Source organism: Vulpes lagopus, chromosome 1 (assembly GCF_018345385.1).
Source record: "Vulpes lagopus strain Blue_001 chromosome 1, ASM1834538v1, whole genome shotgun sequence".
Classification (NCBI taxonomy): Eukaryota; Metazoa; Chordata; class Mammalia; order Carnivora; family Canidae; genus Vulpes; species Vulpes lagopus.
In genome coordinates, this window is record NC_054824.1 from 160,847,695 (window position 1) to 160,866,929 (window position 19,235).

At 35.2% G+C, this 19,235-nt stretch overlaps 1 protein-coding gene across 3 annotated transcripts in view; it reads right to left on the reverse strand.

The window, feature by feature from the left end:
- The window catches only part of RC3H1 (ring finger and CCCH-type domains 1), a 79,758-nt gene that overhangs the window by 18,305 nt on the left and 42,218 nt on the right, over positions 1 to 19,235 (reverse strand). For all 3 annotated transcript variants that reach the window (XM_041753455.1, XM_041753463.1, XM_041753449.1), the window contains exons 6-12: positions 18,371 to 18,571; positions 15,152 to 15,284; positions 10,642 to 10,760; positions 8,561 to 8,673; positions 4,072 to 4,353; positions 3,550 to 3,764; positions 1,158 to 1,528 (exon numbers count right to left, since the gene is read on the reverse strand). In XM_041753455.1, coding sequence (XP_041609389.1) covers positions 1,158 to 1,528; positions 3,550 to 3,764; positions 4,072 to 4,353; positions 8,561 to 8,673; positions 10,642 to 10,760; positions 15,152 to 15,284; positions 18,371 to 18,571 — 1,434 coding nt within the window. The remainder of the gene's footprint in view (positions 1 to 1,157; positions 1,529 to 3,549; positions 3,765 to 4,071; positions 4,354 to 8,560; positions 8,674 to 10,641; positions 10,761 to 15,151; positions 15,285 to 18,370; positions 18,572 to 19,235) is intronic.

Below are 19,235 nucleotides of genomic sequence, written 5' to 3' on the forward strand. Positions count from 1 at the left end.
TAGGTAGCAACTTGCATATTAATCTCAATATTTGAACATACTAAGACTTAATAAAACAAAGTAAAACAAAATAAAGACCCCCAAAACTCTGAGGTTTTCCCAAAGAGCAAATTAAAAATTTTTTTCCTTGGCCTGAGACCATAATTTCCAAATACAGTTGACCCCTGAACAATACAAGCTTGAACTATATACAGGTCCACTTACACACAGATTTATTTCAACAAAAATAGTTCTGTAAATATACTTTCTTTAACAATTTTAATAACATTTTTTTTCTAGCTTACCTTATTGTTAGATTACATTATATAACACATATACAAAATATGTGCTAACTGGCTGTTGATGTTAGGCTTCTGTTAAGTTTCTGGGGAGCCAAAAGTTATACATGGGTTTTCTATTGCATGGGGGCACTGTGCCCCTTAATGCCCATGTTGCTCAAGAGTCAAATGTGGATCTAGAGATTTTTTTTTTGAAGATTTTATTTATTTGAGAGAGACAGAATGAGAGAGAGTGAGAGAGAGCGTGCGCGCATGAGCCAGGGGAGGAGCGAAGAAGCAGACGCCCCACTGAGCAGGGAGCCTGATATAGGGCTCGATCCCAGGACTCTAGGATCATGACCTGAGCCAAAGGCAGAAACAACCTACTGAGCCACCCAGGCACCCCAGATCTAGAAATGTTAATAAAACAATCTAAGAGGGATCCCTGGGTGGCGCAGCGGTTTGGCGCCTGCCTTTGGCCCAGGGCGCGATCCTGGAGACCTGGGATCGAATCCCACATCGGGCTCCCGGTGCATGGAGCCTGTTTCTCCCTCTGCCTGTGTCTCTGCCTCTCTCTCTCTCTCTCTCTGTGACTATCATAAATAAAAATAAAAAAAAATAAAAAAAAATAAAAAAATAAAACAATCTAAGGTTCAGAAACTAAGTAAGAAGGATTAGTGGGAGTGCGGTGGAATTTCTTTCCCCTCCTTTAATAGTTAAACAAACCAAAAAACAACCCTACCCAAATTGTGAAAAGATGGAAAAAAAAGGGGGGGGGAAGGAGGAAGCTTTCTTATTAAAGGTAATTGATCAAAGGGTTACTACCATGGCGAAAAGGTAAATCACTGCAACCAATAACCAAATTAAATCTATATAATAATGAAAAGAAAACCAGCATACTCTCATGTACGAAGGTCTGATCTGAGTTGGATGAGGAGCCACTGGATAGTAACCCTCCATCTGTTGGTATCTTTCTCTGGATTCTGGTACATAGGATGGCACTGCTGCAGGTGGAATCTCAATGGGTATAGGACTTTCTCGGAAAATCTCCTCTCTTGTATAAGACTGAGCAGGGTATACTCGGCGGCCATCATAGTGTGGTGGGTACATAGGTGGGTATTGTTGTGGCTGTGTGCCATACTGAGAGTTTACTACACGATCTTGGAGATAGGGTGGATAATGATCCAAGTAGGGAGGACCAGGTTCAGGAGCAGATGGTGGAGGTCTGACAAAGCGAGATACACACTGTGGTGGTGTAGTATAGTACATACCTGCACAATAAAAAAAAAAAAAAAAAAAAAGGAACCCAAAGCAACAATAAGCCATCTATTTAAAAATTTTCCTTTTAAAATACTTCAACAGTAAAGAGTAATCCACTCATTTCTTTACATTTTTCCCCTCTGCTTATGTAGTCAGGTTGGCTTTATGAAAAATAAGCAAAAACTAACCTTAACCCTTAAAAGTCATTGAAAAAACTAACCTATATGTAATCTACAATAGTAGATTGGCTCTCAATTTGACTATTTTTCTGCTGTACCTTACTGCAATGCAAATACTGGAAAGCAAAAGACCACATTTCCCTGAAACTCAGGTTCCACAAATCACTCGCATGAATTCTGAATGTGAAAGTGAGTTAATTGGACAGTAGTGTGGCATACAACAGATCCATTCTGCTGGTGCAGATCTAGTAGCTGCTACATAGCTCTGGAGTTCTAGAGACAACAGCTATGATAGTAGCTTCCCAATTTTCAGACTTTGGCCTCCAGTGATATGATTCTGGTGTACAGATAGAACCCACACTTCCTATTTCTACTGCTTTCTCCCTATTAACAGACTTTTTCAGTAGCTACTTCTGGGATTCATTCCTGGAAGCCTAGCTTAAGCCGCCCTTTCCAGTACTTCCACTGATTCTGTAGGCACCTAAACTCCCTGCTTTAAACCTCTTTCTGCTTAATACAGCAAGCATAATTTCTGTTATCTGCCACTGGACCCTGACTGATACAGTGTATTTAAGGTCACCTTAACAAAAGTAGTTGAGTCTTTCCTGTGATGGACGGCCCAAAGGAAGATACAAAAAACTTTCATCTTATTTTTACATGTATTAATAGTGCCATACCAATTTAAAGCTATTCTTTTGAGAATAAAGAAGACATTTCTGATTCAAAATTAAGATAGCCTTGGGAAAAGGAAATGGAGAATATATTTAATCTACTTCAGGGTTTTGTTTTGGGTTTTTTTTTTTTTTTTTTTGGTTCCCTGACTGGGAAGCTAAATACTTCAGTTTAAAAAGTAATAGCAAAAAAAAAAAAAAAAAAAAAAGTAATAGCACCACATGGTATCTGACAGAGATCCAACATTTTACTTTAAAAATTAGTGTTCCTATTTTTCACAGGAATTGTACATGTGAAGCCTCAGTCATCTCCACTCCATCACTTATCCATATCTAGTATTGTCACTAAAGCCGGCTTTTCAAATTTGACTACTTTATGAAATCCCTTTTTTCTCACCACACTAATACAGGACTTAATACTCAAACCTGGTTTAACAACAGTCCCCTTACTCCACCCTCAACTCTAAACTGTTGTCTTTGCAATCCATTTGTTAATTTATCTTTTTATTCCTATACTTCTATTTAGGGCATTCTTTCATGAAGTCTTTTTGATTCCTCAAGTTCTCAATGATCTCCCTTGAGTCTTACAGTTAATCTCTACTACATTAATAATAACCACAAGTGAATGCTTAATTTTTAACACACACACACATATATACACACACACACATACATCATATGTATACTCATGCTCTTTTACTAATATTGACTCTACACTATTAACTCTCTACAATATGTATACTGTATTTTTTTATATATATTACAGGGCTCAGAAAAAATATTAGGTGATAACTGAAAGCAAGAAAAACACACTGTGTGTTTAATTTATACCCACTATAATATTAAATTCTTTTTCATGTTCAAAGAAAATTTTAGTCAGGGAAATAGATACTGCCTGAGTTAAGCAAATTTTTACTGTCTACTTGGGTGACTTGTTATTTTCATAAATATATGCATATATTTAAATATAACTAGCTTCCACTGATGGGCAATTTGTTTTAGATACATCGGCTAATTCATTTATTTTATACTATTTAGTTGATGACAAAACCTCTGCTTTTTCCAAAGTATTAAATAAAAGCATTTATCTATGTTGAGGCTGCTGCAAATATGATCACTCTTTTTTGGAAATGTTCTCATAACTCCTAAGAAAGGACAGCAATGTAAATAAAAGATTATTACCCTGTTGATAAGGTGCTGGTTCAAATGGTGGAGCAGCTCCTCGAGGATCCTGATAATAAACATCTGCCTGTTGCGCTGGATATAACTGAGAACCTCGTGGTACCATCTGAAGTGGTTTGGTGACAGGCATAGGAGGCAGGTCTGTTGGCCCCCTTGGAGGTACAGGATGTGGATTCACAGGTAAGGCAGAAATACTCTTAGGGACAGATTCTAACCTAAAGGAATAAGATTCTACAAGTCAATCAAGTTTAAGGTTTCAAAAATACTTCTAATATACACAAATTGTTAAATGTTTTTTTTTAAAAAGCCTTAACTTGAGAAATTGGTTTTTCCAAGAGTCATTTCTTCTACAAATTTTGTAAAGTTTGATCTTATTTCACACATGCTAATCATTTCTTAAAAATCACTAGCATAGGAAATAAAGCCCTTTTTATTATTTTTTAAATAAAACACCGATTATTCTTTCTTCCCTCTAATTTATAAAGAAGAAACTTTAAATAAAACTTAGGAGAAATGACGTACAGGTCAGGAGGGGATCCAGGGGCACTACTGCTCAGATGATCTATCTTTCCTGGCTTCAGACTGGAATCATAGGTGGGGTCTGTCCCTCGTGGAATCAGTTGTGTTACTGTAGTCCCTGCTGATACAATTCCATTGGGCAGAGCAGGGGTTTTTCTGCTAGGCAGATCCACTGCACCTTCATCTGGAAGGACAGCTGCTGAAGGCAGGCCCACCTCATTAAGCTGACCCAAAGAGGCACTCAGGGGTCTTCTGGGAACCAGACGTTTGTTCATTTTACGAAACCTATATAGAAAGCAAAGGCATACACCAAAACCCAAAATTATAAAAGCAAAACCAAGAACTAAAATGTATTTGAGAAACAGATACAAAGGAAAAGATACCAAGAACATTACTTTCTAGAAATTCTCTTAAAACAGTGGTTGTAGCTATCAACTTGAAAACTTGTTTGTGTAGACACTGTAGAATTTCAGGCAAAACACCAAGTATAAAATTCCTTATAATGAGTATTTGTAACATTACAAATTATGCTAATTAATATTTGTATTATAAGTTACTTTTATTGTAATTTTTATTTCTGAAATGTATTGAAAGGGGTAGAAAAATCTTTAGAAGGCAGTTTCTGAAATGACTAGCTTTCCCTCAAATGCCTTGGGATACAGTCAGCCTATATTATAAATTAACAATAAAACAAAAAGCTCTTGTGTACAGAAAAATTTGCCATTTATTCCATTAAAATGTTTAAATAATTAAGAACAGTATTTTGTATCAGATATGATTCAGAGATGCTGATGCTATTGTGTGCCTATACAAAATTGAAATCATTTTAAAAGTGGACTAATATAAACAAAATAAAATAATGCCTAAATTTAAACAGACATGGCGGTATATAAGACAAGCAGATTCTAAATCTTTTTTTTTTTTTTTTTAATTTTTATTTATTTATGATAGTCACAGAGAGAGAGAGAGAGAGAGGCAGAGACATAGGCAGAGGGAGAAGCAGGCTCCATGCACCGGGAGCCTGATGTGGGATTCGATCCCGGGTCTCCAGGATCGCGCCCTGGGCCAAAGGCAAGCGCCAAACCACTGCGCCACCCAGGGATCCCGCAGATTCTAAATCTAACTACAGGAAAAATATGAAGCCATCAGACTCTAGTACCTTTGTTCCTCAACAGTAAAAGCATATTCACATCTGCTAGTAAGCTTTAAAAAATAATCTCAAAGACAACACCCCATAAGAATAATGCTATTTTTCTGAATGTTTCCCTTATCCGAAAATTTCAGAGGTGGAAAGGAGACACTATTCTTCAAGTGTAACCACCATTAATAGTTTAGTACATAATTATATAGATTTTTCCCTCCATATGGTACCTTAATATTAATATGTATACTAAGAGTTTTATTAACAGAAATAAGGTCATATACAACTGCTTAGTTTATTTTCCTTCTACTTCATAACTTGGATATTCCTTTATGTCAGTACATTTTAGGTTCTTAATTTTTTGCTGTTAAAACAATGCAGTAGGGCAGCCCACGTGGCTCAGTGGTTTAGTACTGCCTTCAGCCCAAGGCCTGATCCTGGTGACCTAGGATCAAGTCCCACGTCGGGCTCCCTGCATGGAGCCTGCTTCTCCCTCTGTCTGTGTCTCTGCCCCTCTCTCTTTGTGTCTCTCGTGAATAAATAAATAAAATCTTAAAAAAAAATAAAACAATGCAGTAACAGATGCATTTCCTTGCATCCTCATGTGACTAACCAGAAACAGAACTCTAATGTATGCACATTAGAAATTGTTATAATGTTCCAAAACTATTATAACTCCGACTGATAACAAAAGATATGTCCTTTTTCATGATCTCAAACAGTGGGTAGTATCACAGTCTCTATTAATTCGATAGTTCAAACTATCATTTCTAAAAGAGTTTACTTAGAGAGTGCACATACATGTGTATGCATGCATAGGTGGCGGGAGGGAGAGGGATAAGCAGACTTGCACTCAATGCACAACCTGGCCCCCTGTGTGGATCTCAGGGTCCTGAAATCATACCTGAGTGGACACCAAGAGTCCTATGCTTAATTGACTGAGCTACCTGGTGCCCCTAAAAATATCATTTTGTTTTAATTTGTATTTAATAATCAATGAAGTTGACAAAGTTTTACACTTTTTTTTTTTTGATTCTTCTGTGAACTGCCTGTATGTTCATGATCCATGTATTTACTGGTTCTCCTTACAGATTTGTAGTAACTCATTTTATGTTAGAGTTGTCAGGCCTCTGTATGTCACTTTCCTACCAATCGTTTTTTTTTAATTGTGGTGTTTGGGCCACATCTTAATAGTTTTTATGTACTCAAATTTATCAGTTTTCTCTTTTATATAGATGTTGGGTTTTCAAAATTTCTTTCCTATTAAAAGGTTAAGTAACAACAGCAAAGATCTCTTAAGTACGGTTTCCTTCTTAAAGATTGATACATTTATAATTCATTTTAATTGGGCAGTCCAGGTGGCTCAGTGGTTTAGTGCCGCCTTTAGCCCACGGCATGATTCTGGAGACCTGGAATCGAGTCCCATGTTGGGCTTCCTGCATGGAGCCTGCTTCTCCCTCTCTCTGTGTATGTGTGTTTCTCATGAATAAATAAAATATTTAAAAAACAAAAACATTAATTCATTTTAATATTAAGGTAAGAATTGAGTTCTAATTATTTTTCAAATGGATAGCAGCTGTTTCAATGTCATCTTTGTTACTGATGCAAAATGCCACCTTTAGCACAAATGCTCAGTTCCTACTGTATCTTGCATTCTTTCAGATTTTCCATTGTACTTCATTGATCTATCTATTCCTATGCCAATACTAGTCTTTTTTTTTTAAATTAATTTTACTTATTTATTTGACACACACACAGAGCACACGCAGGGGGACCCGTAGGCAGAGGGAGAAGCAGGCTCCCCCTGGAGCAGAGAGCCTGACATGGGGTTTAATCCCAGGACCCCGGGATCATGACCTGAGCCAAAGGCAGACATTTAACTGACTAAGCCACCCAGGCACTCCAATACCACAGTCTTTATATGCACTTCAGCTCATAATACACCTTAATAGTTGTTAGTGTAGCCCATTGAAAACTTATTTTTTCAGAATTTTTCTGACCATTTGTATAAATTTACTTTCACAAAGGATTTTGTTAAGTCCTAAAAAAATAATGTTAAGATTCTGAGATTTCACTGAATTTATTGTGTAAGAGAAGATAAAACCTATATAATGGTTAAGTCTTAACCAAGAACATAGTATGTTTCATTTATTCAATTCTCTTATGTATAAGGTAGCTTACTAATTCAATCCATCTAGGCCCTCAATATTGGTTAGTTTATTATTAGGTATTTATCTTTTTTGTTGTTGTTGGTAATGCCAAAGGGAGCTTTAATTTCCTTTACTTTTTAACTGGTTGTGTTTCCCTTTTTAGTATATAGGAGCAATTCATTTTTGTAATTTTTTGTTTTGCTAAAATTTTCATTTCTTTTGTTTCTAAGTACTTCTTGAGTTTTTCCATGTAATGATTTTATGGCAATTTAATTTTTTGGTTATGTATAGTGGCTACCACTCCCAGAACGTTCAGTAATAGTCTCACTACTACTAAATTTTGCCTTACTGTCAACTTCAATGAGACTGAATCTAATATTTTACTAATTGAGCATCACGCAATCATACTAGCTTTTGAGATACAATTATGTTGAGAAAATGTCTTTGACAGCTTTCTTCTATTAAAGAATTTTCATCTGTTACGAACATTTGATTTTATTCAAATGCCTTTTGGCATCTTTGCATATGATCACATGTTATTTCTTCTTTAACCTATACTAATTACATTGTATTACTTTTGTACTTCATGGTGCCTACTTTAATGTATTATTGAGTTCTAATATTTGGGATTTTTAAAGTATTAATATGTGAGATAGATTTGTATTTTTCATTAATTGTGCTATCTTCATCAAGATTAGTGGCAATGTTACACTGGCTTTTTTTTTTTTTTTTTTTTACACTGGCTTTATAAAAACAAATTAAGAGGTTTTCTTTCTAGTATGTGTTGGAAAATTTAACGTCATCGGAGTTATCTGATCCTTGAAATTTATAAAAATCTGTGAAATTACACCTGGTAATAAAATAAATTCGCAAATAGAGAAAAGGGCAATTTTTAAACCAGAAATACATTATTCAATTAGTTAAAATTGATGAAAATTCTTAGAGTTTTAATTTTTTTTGGTAGTGCAAATGATTCACTTCTATATTTAGTTTCCTATTTGTGTACAATATAATCAAAGCTGAAGAAACTGCTTCAGTTTTTTAAAATTCTGTATTATTTTCTAAACATTTCCCATTCATTAAAGAGAATGCAACTACTCCTTTTCTGTTTCTTAACAGTGGCAAATTCTTCTACTCAGCAATTCTACCTTATTTCATAACAAGTTATTAGAAGGTTGAGTTTAATAACTTTCATACTTACTTCTCCAGTTCCTCCTGTGAGTGTGCAAATGTACAGCTGGCCCCACGAGGACATCCTCCTCTCTGCTTCATATCTCGACACATGTATGTTTTATATTTGCTATGCTGTGGGGGCTGAGACCAAAGTTAAAAACATTAGACACTGATTTAAACTAACTCACACAATTACCTAGATGGCCCAGAGCAAAAATTGTTATAAAGTCATTCTGTCAGAAGTTTCAGAGTTCAAAAAGAAATTAATTATAAAGAACAGGGTCCTGATTTTTTTGGTATGTTGGCATTAATTCTCAAATATGTAGTATCATACAAATCCTGGATTAGGGGCGCCTGGGTGGTTCAGTCGATTAAGTGTCTACCTTTGGCTCAGGTCATGATCTTGGGGTCCTGGAATCGAGCCCCACATGGTGCTCCCTGATAGTGGGGGAGTCTACTCCCTTTCCTAACTTCCCCACTTGTGCTCTCTGCTCGCTCTCTCTCTTTCTCAAATAAATAAAATCTTTTAAAAAATCCTGGATTAAATTTCATGACAGCTTTATGATTTTCTTTTCAGATTTTATAATGGACAAACAAACCACTAGAGTTTAGGGCTTTCAAATGTTTAATATGTGTTCTAATGTTTGTTTTGGACAATGTTTCGTATAGCCATATTTACAATTAGGTTTTCCTAGAACACAAATCTACTATAGGCTCTATAACTGAAAAATACTTTGCAACCAATTCTTTTTAAAGATTTTATTTATTTATTTATTTATTTATTTATTTGAGAAAGAGAGAGAAAGCACCTGCAGGGTGAGGAGCAGAGGGAGAAACCGGCAGCCTACTGAGCAGGGAGCCCAACTCGGGGCTGATCCTAGGACTCTGGAATCCAGGCACCCCTCTATAACCAATTCTTGATATGCAGAAGAACATATCAAGGACCTACAATAACTCTAAAAGTGCAAATGAAAATTATTATATTATTATTATTTTCCAGTATAAGACATGATGGATTAGGAAGTCAATGAGCTACCAAACATAATACTAAGCTAAATGAAATTTGAAATTTGCATTTTATCACCTATTGACAGAATTTAAAGATTAATCTTACTATTTTTCTTACATTCTTCGTGATGTCTAATGGAATACAGAGTTCAAAATAAGTTTTTAATCTTTTATTTCTTATCATAAAGTCTGGTCTGTGCTTATTTAGGAAAATTGTATCCATATTATTCTACTCAGCAAGACACTTTTTTAAAAAAGATTTTATTTTTAAGTAATCTCTATACCCAAAATGGGGGCTCAAACTCACAACCCAGATATCAAGAGTCACATGCTCTACTGACCAAGTCAGCCAAGTACCACCCCCTATTTAGCAGGATACTTATCGTGTTCCTTGCCCCTCAAAGAAAAAAGAAATATTGAATAATCTATTTTTAGTATTTACCTGACCCAGATAAATTAATAACAAGGTTTTAATTTCACAAGCTCACTATTGCAAAATAAAAGACCTAGTCAACCTAACATAAATCCTGAAGGCAAAATAAAATTACTGAGGTAAAATGAAAAATGAAACACTGTAGCCATAACATAAGCTATTACATTTTACTGCCATATACTTCACTTAAAAGTATTTGAGGAAAATTTGGCCCACTTGTATAATAGACATTATATGAATAAAAAAATGTTGAACTACTACTAGAGAAAAAGCATTTACAAATATGTGAACAGTACTAAACAAATACAGCATTAAAAACTGATATATATATAAAACAAAACAAAACAAAAAAACTGACTGTTGAACTAAAATGTAATAGTAACCAAAGAGAATAATTTTATTTTAACATATAATCTTTAGCACAATCAAATGCTGCTATATGTGAAAAATGACTCCAGTACAGCAGAAGACCAACAGGGTTATTTAATTCAATTGTTGTCAGTTAAAATTACTACACTAATCCATTAAGCTGGCTGTTAACCATGCTAAACTAATTTAGAGTTTCTATAGTCAGAGTCTCAAAATATTCATGTCATCTTGTTGGCTTTGTTTGTATCTGTTATAACAACCACAGTGGCTTACTTCTAAGTTTCAAACTTCCCCCTTACCTGCTGTTGATCTGCTCCCTTTTTGCTATGGTTCTGGATATAGTCTACTAGCCCATGTACCACAGTACGCACAGCAACCAGTCCATTTTCTAGCTGTTCCCAAGTAGGAGGAGGGGCATCTACACAACAAATTAAAAAAATTTTTAAATGATGTTATTCGATATTTGTCATATTAAACTAAAAAACAGTTACTGTCAGCCCTTCAGTGAAATCAAGTTAGGTTTCATACAACTTATCAGGTAATAACTTATTCACCCAAACATCATTTAAAGGAATGGATTGTAAACTAAAATAACTACAGGGATAGGGAAGGTAACATAAAGAAAATAAGCAGGCCAGACAATAAATGGCAACCATCATTAGACTCTTAGTATTGGAAATGACAACACAGAGACAGGGAGTGTGCTGAACTGGAGAGTATGGCCTACATCTAAGGTTATGGTTACTATTCAACTTTAGCAGATTGCTGTTATGTGATGAGGCAAGGCGGGCACTGCCAGACACACCACTGTTTCCCAGGGAAGACTAAACTTTAAGATTTTCATGTAAAATCACCCAGTTTAAAGTGTCAGGACCTAAAAATTTTAGAATATTATGCAGACCAACATTGTGTGGACCAAAAAAAACTTAACTGTAGACTAGCCATTTTGTAATGTCCATTCTCAAATTCAGCATAAATCAAGTATTGGTATACAAAATGGTTAAAAAGTTTAATAGAAGAGTCACTATATAAAGCAACTCTGCTATACATTCTCTTCATCTAGCATTTGTCCAGTGCCAGTGCTGTGATTTTATAAAGGAAAAAACCACAAATATGAAATGTTCTTTAAGAAAAAATATAAAAAGAAGTAAGAATGCAAATATAGAGATGACTTCCTATTGGAGACACTGTGAAAGACCTCTCTAGGTGATGGCACGTAAATGAGGCTTTGAAGGACACATGGAGTTTCACTTGGAAAAAAAAAAAAAAAGAAGAAGATATAGAGAAGGTGAAGAGAACAGTCATACAAAAAAGTATTGTTTGGAACACCTACTAAGTCCCAGGTATTGTTCTATTTGTTAGGAAGCAACAGGATCAAAACAAAAAAACATCATACCCAAGAGAGGAGACAGACAATAAATAACTGAAATAAAAACAATTTTGATAATGATGACTTGAATAAATAGAGCGAAGAAGGGGCATGGGACAGATCTGTGTAAAATATTGGACTGTGTGGCCTGAGAATGTCTCCTTGAGAAGGTTATATCTGATAAAAGACCTGAAAAAAAGAGAATGAGTGTGCCTTGTGGATACATTGACAAAACTGAACAATGGAAAGCACTGGAGATTTTTTTTTTTAAAGATTTTATTTATTTTTAGAGAGAGAGAGAGAGAGTTAGAGTGTACGTGTGCATGTGAGCAGGGAGAGGGCGAGGATCTGAAGCTGACTCCACCCTTAGCATGGAGCTGAACACAGGGCTCACTCAGCTCGGGAGAATTTTTGAGAAGGGTAACAGGAGCACTCTAGTTCCTATGCTAAAACCAGACCGACAATAGGAGGCTATTCTGTAATCCCTGATGAGAGATGAGGATGGTAGCAGTGAAGGTGACAAGCAGAAGGAGTCCAGATGGATTTTAAAGGGAAAGGCCTACAGGGTATGTTGTTAGATCAGATGTACCACATGTGAGAAATAAGAGTTGAGATCTCCCAGGTGTTTGGCGTGAGGAAATGAAATGGAAGGTTGGACCTGCCACTAAAAGGAAGGGGAGGTGGGATGAGGGTGGTGCCTGGAACTCACTTTTGGACCAATTAAGTTTGAAATTCTTATTAGATATTCAAGTAGGCCTGCTGGATGTTCAGCAGGCAGGTAGATATACAAAAGAATTCAGGAAGAAGGTTTGATCCAGATATACTACATGTTTCACAGATTCTAAATCAATTGCAACATACACCATTATTTTATGTGCTACCAAAATAGAAAAAGATTGTTAATTAAATTACCACATCATTACCTATACAGAACCATCTCAATTTCAAAAATACCAAGATCAAAAGAAATGTGGGCTTCAGAACTGATGAAAAACAGTAAATTTGTGAGTCATAAAGTCATAAAATTTAAAGTTATGAGACTAGATGATATTCTTTAGGGAATGGGTATAATTAGAAAAGAGATACATGGATTAAACTCTGGGAGCAATCCAAAAGTGACAGGCTATGGAGATGAGAAATTAGCAAAAGAGGCTCAAAGGAGGGTCTAATAAAATGAGAAGGAAAGGAAGAAAGTGTGGTGGCCTGGAAGCCAAGGGAAAAAAGTGTTAAGACTGGGGGCGCCTGGGTGACTCAATAGGTTAGCATCTGACTTTCGCTCAGATCATGATCCTAGGGTCCTGGGATAGAGCCCTATATCAGGCTTCCTGCTTGCAGGGAGTGTGCTTCTCCCTTTACCTCTTCCCCTCAGCTCATGGTCTGTCTGTGGCTTTCTCTCTCTCAAATAAATAAAATCTTAAATAGAAAGTATTAAGAGGATCAAAAAGTAAATGACAATATTAAATGCTGCATTTAATAGGCCAAATAAAATGAGAACCAAAAATTCATGTCTGGAATTAACTACATGGAAGTCACCTGTGACCCTGACAAAGCAGTTTCAAACAACAGAGATAAATGCCTGACTGGAGTGAGTTCAAGAGCATATTAAAAAGGGGGGGAGGGGATAGCGTAGTAATGGATGGCAATTGTTGTCAAAAGTGGGTTATGATGACAGAAATAACAGTGTTTGTATGTTGACAGAAATACTCTAGTAGAGAAGGAAACTTGGTGATCTAAGAAACAGAAGATATTGGAATACTGTACTTGACAAGATATTAGAACATGAGAAGAAAGAGGGGTCTTAGCTTAGAGGTACAGTTTATGCACTGTTACACAAGGAGAGCAGAATATATTGGCATGGATACAAATAAATAGATTGGTCATTAATGTGGTGGTGAACTTGTGGAAGTGCTCTTCTGATTGCTCAGAATAAGCAAAGCACAATAGTGAAAAAAGAAAAATGAATGTGTTCTAGGAATATATCTGACCTGGTTTGATTAAGCAATTTTCAAAGTAAATTCTATAAAGGTAGATTGATTAAAAAAAAAAATTAAGAGGGCCCTGAATACTACTGTCAAAAGAGTTCCAAACCTTCTTTGATAAGCAATGGGGTGTCACTGAAAGTTTAAGAACACAGAAATAAGATCAGAGATGTGATTTATTTTGCAGCAGTTAAGTGGACTCGACTGAAAGAATTAAGAGTAGAGGAAAACAGAAGGCATTCAGTTTCAGGAAAAATAAGGCGCTCACCAATGCAGTATTAACTGGCATGGAAGAGGGATATGTTGGAAAGAACAGATAGATCCCGTTGTCTGAAATGGTATACAGAGCAAGTAAAAGGAAAAGATATGAGCTAAGATAAAAGATTTGGGTTTTAAGTGTAAATATTTCAGACAATGAGGTCATTTAACAGAGAGACACAGAAGAGGAAGAGGTAGTATCAAGTGAAGAAGAATTTGCTTTGAAGAACACAGAGAAGATGATGAGTCTCAGAAAGCATCTGGGAAAGTAAGGAGGAGTAATAAAGAGAGAACAGTGATAGAGATAGTCATGAGTCCATTCTCTGCAGAGAGTAGTACCAATGCTGGGAATGACTGACCATCATCAACAGAATGCAAGGAAAACAAAATTCCAAGAACACAAGTGGCCTACTCCTTAGTGGGCAGGAAAGGAAAGTGGTCAAAATAAGACAGCAGCAGGATTTAGTCGAGTCAGAAGGAAACTATGAGAGTACAGAAAGATATCAGGAGAGTTTCTATAATGAGGAATTAGTCAACAATATTATCAAATGCTAAAGAGAAATCAAGTCATTTGAAGAATGAGAAGAAGCCTTTGGAATTTGAAGCTGGGAGATTACTTGTGAATGTTAAGAGAGTTTTAGCTCAGGAGCAGGAATAAAACACAGGGACAGCAACAGGACACAAGCTAAAATACTGTAGATGTGAAAAAAGAAGGTTGGGTGATTTTCAGGTCAAGGGGCAAGGAGCAAGAAAAGGGCTGACAAAAGTTAAGAAATATGAAGATACTTGATGAATGAGACATTACTATCACAGAGAGACAAAAAAAATGGGACCAGGATAAATCAACTAAGGACATAGGATATAGAAAAAATTAGAGAACTTTTGTTTTGTCAAACAGATGAGAATAATAAATACAGCACAATTCTGTGACATGAAAAAGAGAAAACAAAGGATTCCAGAGTGAGCCTATCTCCCTGGTGAAGTGAGTAGTACAGTAAAAAGGCTTTAAATAAATATTAGTTGAAGTAATAAAGAGATAGATGGACAAGATTAGGGCCAGAAACTTAAATACAATGTCAAAGGTCTGAAATAACTACTCTGGGAATTTCTTAGGGAATGTAACAGAAGATAATTTAAAAAAATCACTGAGCAGCACTGAGGCACACACAGGACAGTCTATTAATTTCCCTTGGGTTTATTTACCTGGACTAGGGTCAATGTTTGCCAATAGCTCCAAATGGGGTCTTAGTCGGTTCAAGTTTGCTGGATCTCCAGTTCGCTGGAGAGCAATTGTTAATTCCTGAACACTTTGTGCAAAAGAGGCTGGGGTCTGCAACTTAAAAAAGATAAATATTAACTTTCCAAAAACCAGATAATCCTTTTAAAGAAAAGACTATTTAAAATATTGCAGTCACTTTTGCAACTTATTACATTTAATTTTATCCTGCAACACATCCTAGGCTTTGGCCTGACTGGATTACTGGTGCTTGAACAATCCTCGCACTTCCCTGCATTTACTGCTTGGCAGATGGTAAACTTTCTTCTCCCTGATGGCACTTTCCTCAAATGTGAGACCTTTCTCAATTCCTCAATTTGGAAGTTTACCCTTTCCATCTTATGTTCTTAGGGCACTATATTAGCTTGGTTCTTGGGAGTGCTTCCAAATAGTTGAAATTTAGAATCTAGAAATGTTATACAATACCAAGAACAATGAAATTGAACTCAAACTGAGCTTATATCACGACACCGGATATAACCTTTATGAACTCAATCTGAAGTCCATCTGCTATATGAACTAAATAATTTCAAAAGGCACGCCAAATCAGAATTTTATAATGGTTTGGGATTCTTGGAAGAATTTTTCTCCTCTAAAAGGTCACTTTTTAAGAGGTAATTCTTTTTAAAAAAGCATACATATTAAGAAACATGAAAAATAACTCATCTGAATGCTGACATGCCTTTATTCAATTTTTTCATCTTTGCATGCTTTTTATACACTTCTAATCAGCCATTTACAAACTTATGGGTTTGGCTACTGTTAATATTAGAACAAAAACATTTTTATAATGCTAATCATTTTTATCATGAAATATTTCAAAATGTTTTAAAAATAATGACAATACCCATGTGTTCATCACTGAGACTTAATAAAAATGTTTCACTACTTTTTTTTTTAAAGAAGCTAAATGTTATTTATCAGCTGAAGAGAGTATCTGTCTTGAAATAACTAATTTTAATGGCCATATAACCATGTTCTGAGCAGAGATAAATTCTTTAACCATCTGCTTATTTTCTACTTTATAAATAATGTGGTGATTAACACTTATAAACTCATAACCTTTTTGGAAGTTTGTATTATTTCCTTATAATAAGGTCCTGGGAATAGCAAATTTGATCAAAGGATATGAATATTTTGAGTATTTATTTACTGGTAAGTTATTTCCCAAAAGATATATAATGCATTTTATAAACCATCAGCAACGTATGGTAATAGACGTCTCTTTTGCTAATTTAATATCTGTTATGCCAGTTTAAAAAAAAAAAATCACTGAGCAGCAAGCACTGAGGCACACACAGGACAGTCCATTAATTTCCCCTGGGTGTATTTACCTCCAATTATTATTGGAGCTATATTCTATCTTACCAATTACATATATTTTCTCTTGTGAACTTATAATTCATGTTTATCCAATAATTTACTATGATTATTTGCTTTTCATATCACTTTTAATAAATTCTCTTTACAGTCCAACACAGTAGCCAGCAGCAACATGTGGCTATTTAAGTTAAAATTAACTAAATAAAATAAAATTGTAGCTTTTAGCTCTTCAGTTGCACAGTCACGTTTGGGTGCTAAACAGCTATGGCTGGCTAGTGATCACCATATTAGACTGCATATATAGAACATTTTCATCACCACAGAAAGTTTTACTGCTCTAGATGATAAAGTGCCACACACATTGCAAAGTTTGTTTACCAGTTTCTTGTAAGAAGGTTGCTGGATATTACATTCAAACTATTGCTCATGATGGGAAGATACTGTTACAGGATAAATTATATAGTCTAGTTCGCACAAAAAGGTCAACCTCCTTGCAGAATCTTTATAAAAGCGAGCCAAGTTTCTCTTCAGAGGTAGAAAATTACTCCTCTAAGAGATCATTACTAAGGTTTCAATACATTATAATCAATCAATTACATAACTGCAGACTTAGGAGTTATAGGTAAAGTTTGGGCAAAGGTATCTAAAAAGATTTATAGGACAAAACAAGTAATACACATTATACTGAAAAATCACATTTTCCCAATTGTCCTTTGACATCAATACACCACTCATTCAAATAAACCTATCTTTAGAAGTAACAACAACAACAACAAAAGTGACAGAATAGTCTGGAAAGGTTTAGTGGTTAAGAACATGGATTCTGAATTCAGTATACCCAACTTCAAATCCAGCCCTACCACCGATTACCTATGTGATTCTGGAGAAATGTACTTAATCTATCTCTTTGGGACAATACAGAGCTATTGAAAAGATTAAATGGATTATTTTAAACCACCAGGCACCAGCAAGTTCTCAGTAAGTGTTACACGGTAATATATTTGAAATACCCTTATATCTTGATCTTATTTCTTTAAATTAAATGTGGTGGACTCTAAAGTATAATCATCTCTCTGGTTATAAGTATTTAAGGTAAAGCAGTAAAAGTTAATACTATTATATATATATATTTTTTAAATGGTGCTTTGAGACTTTTTCATACTTTCATATACTTCATGTTGAATTACAACAAAAACAATTATAGGATTGCCCCAGTTTTAACAGAATTAAATACAGCACTTAGACTAAGCAACAAACAAACAATGGAGCCTGACCGTGTATACTCTCGTTATCTTTTAATCATAACAAAGAACAGATAAAGTAGAATTATGTTTATTGAAAATCTGATCAAATCTAAAATGATTGGTAACTTATTATGTGAAATTATTGTGGCTGAGAATCATAAGAAACCTCAATGTATACATCTTCCAGACTCTTAAATGGCTGTTACAGGAAGACAATGAAGGCATTCAGAAAATGGGTTTAACACACACAATGACTAAAACTCAGGGGACCAAACAAGAAGGGAGGGAGGCAACAATAATAGAGATGAAGACTCTCAGAAGAATACAAGAGAGTGCTGGATAAATCAAATCTTATATTAATGATGTCAAATATATCAAATAAAAAAACCCTTATGTAAACAAACTGGCATTACTCTATGACTAGTGCCTAGTTGGAATACTCAGCTACAGATAATGTAATTTAAAAGAGCCTGACACATGGTATTCCCTTTAACATATATTTAGTAAATAGGTTACTAAATCATGAATTACCAAAACTCCAAGATTCGTCCAAGAAGTAAAAAACAAAAAAGGGTCTACCTTGTCAATAATTGACTGCATATGAGACTTATGAGACTGGTCTCCATAAAGCAAAGAGGACCATTGGTCTGGTGCAATTCGTAAGCCTGCTTCCATAGCAATTTGCACTATCTGGGAGTCATGTTCTCGCCGCAGAGCTTCATAGGTTCTAAACTCCTCTTTCAGTTGCATCAAAGAAGAGTCTTCATCACGTTTGGTGACCTAGTAAGACACACATAATCTCATGAGTCAGGTAAAAAACAAAATGAGTTTATACTTTATATGAACACATATACAGAACATACAATTTTTAAAATAACAAATTTCTTTTAGCAATGATAGCAAGATTAAAGTGGAACACAGTTTTGCCTGTGAAACATTTCCCCCCTTCATAGATGTAAAATTTGTGAATAGGTCTTACTGAAAGAATGAATATGGGATAGAGCAAAATCCCAAGGCTGGATAGCCCTTAACACACATATAGAATTTAAATTGTATATGTGTGTATATGCATTTTTGAAAAGAAGAAAATACTTGAGAAGGCTGTCTGGCTCAGCCCGTATAGCATGTGACTCTTGGTCTCAAGGCATGAGCATAAGCCCCACTGGACATGGAGCCTACTTCCCTATATATACAACTATACTCACATACATACACACAAATAAAGCAAAGACTTAAAAAAAAAAGGAACATACTCATGCAATTATTCTCAAAATAAAACAAAACAAAATGTATGTTTCTTTCTCATAACTATAGATTATTAAACTTGGGCTTGCCTGGCATTAAGCTAGCTGGTACCCCTAACTGAAAGAGCTTCATTCAGATGCTGGTGTGATTCTAAAGATGATTAATCTCTGCCTAATTTTCCAGAGTTTTGCAGTCTGGG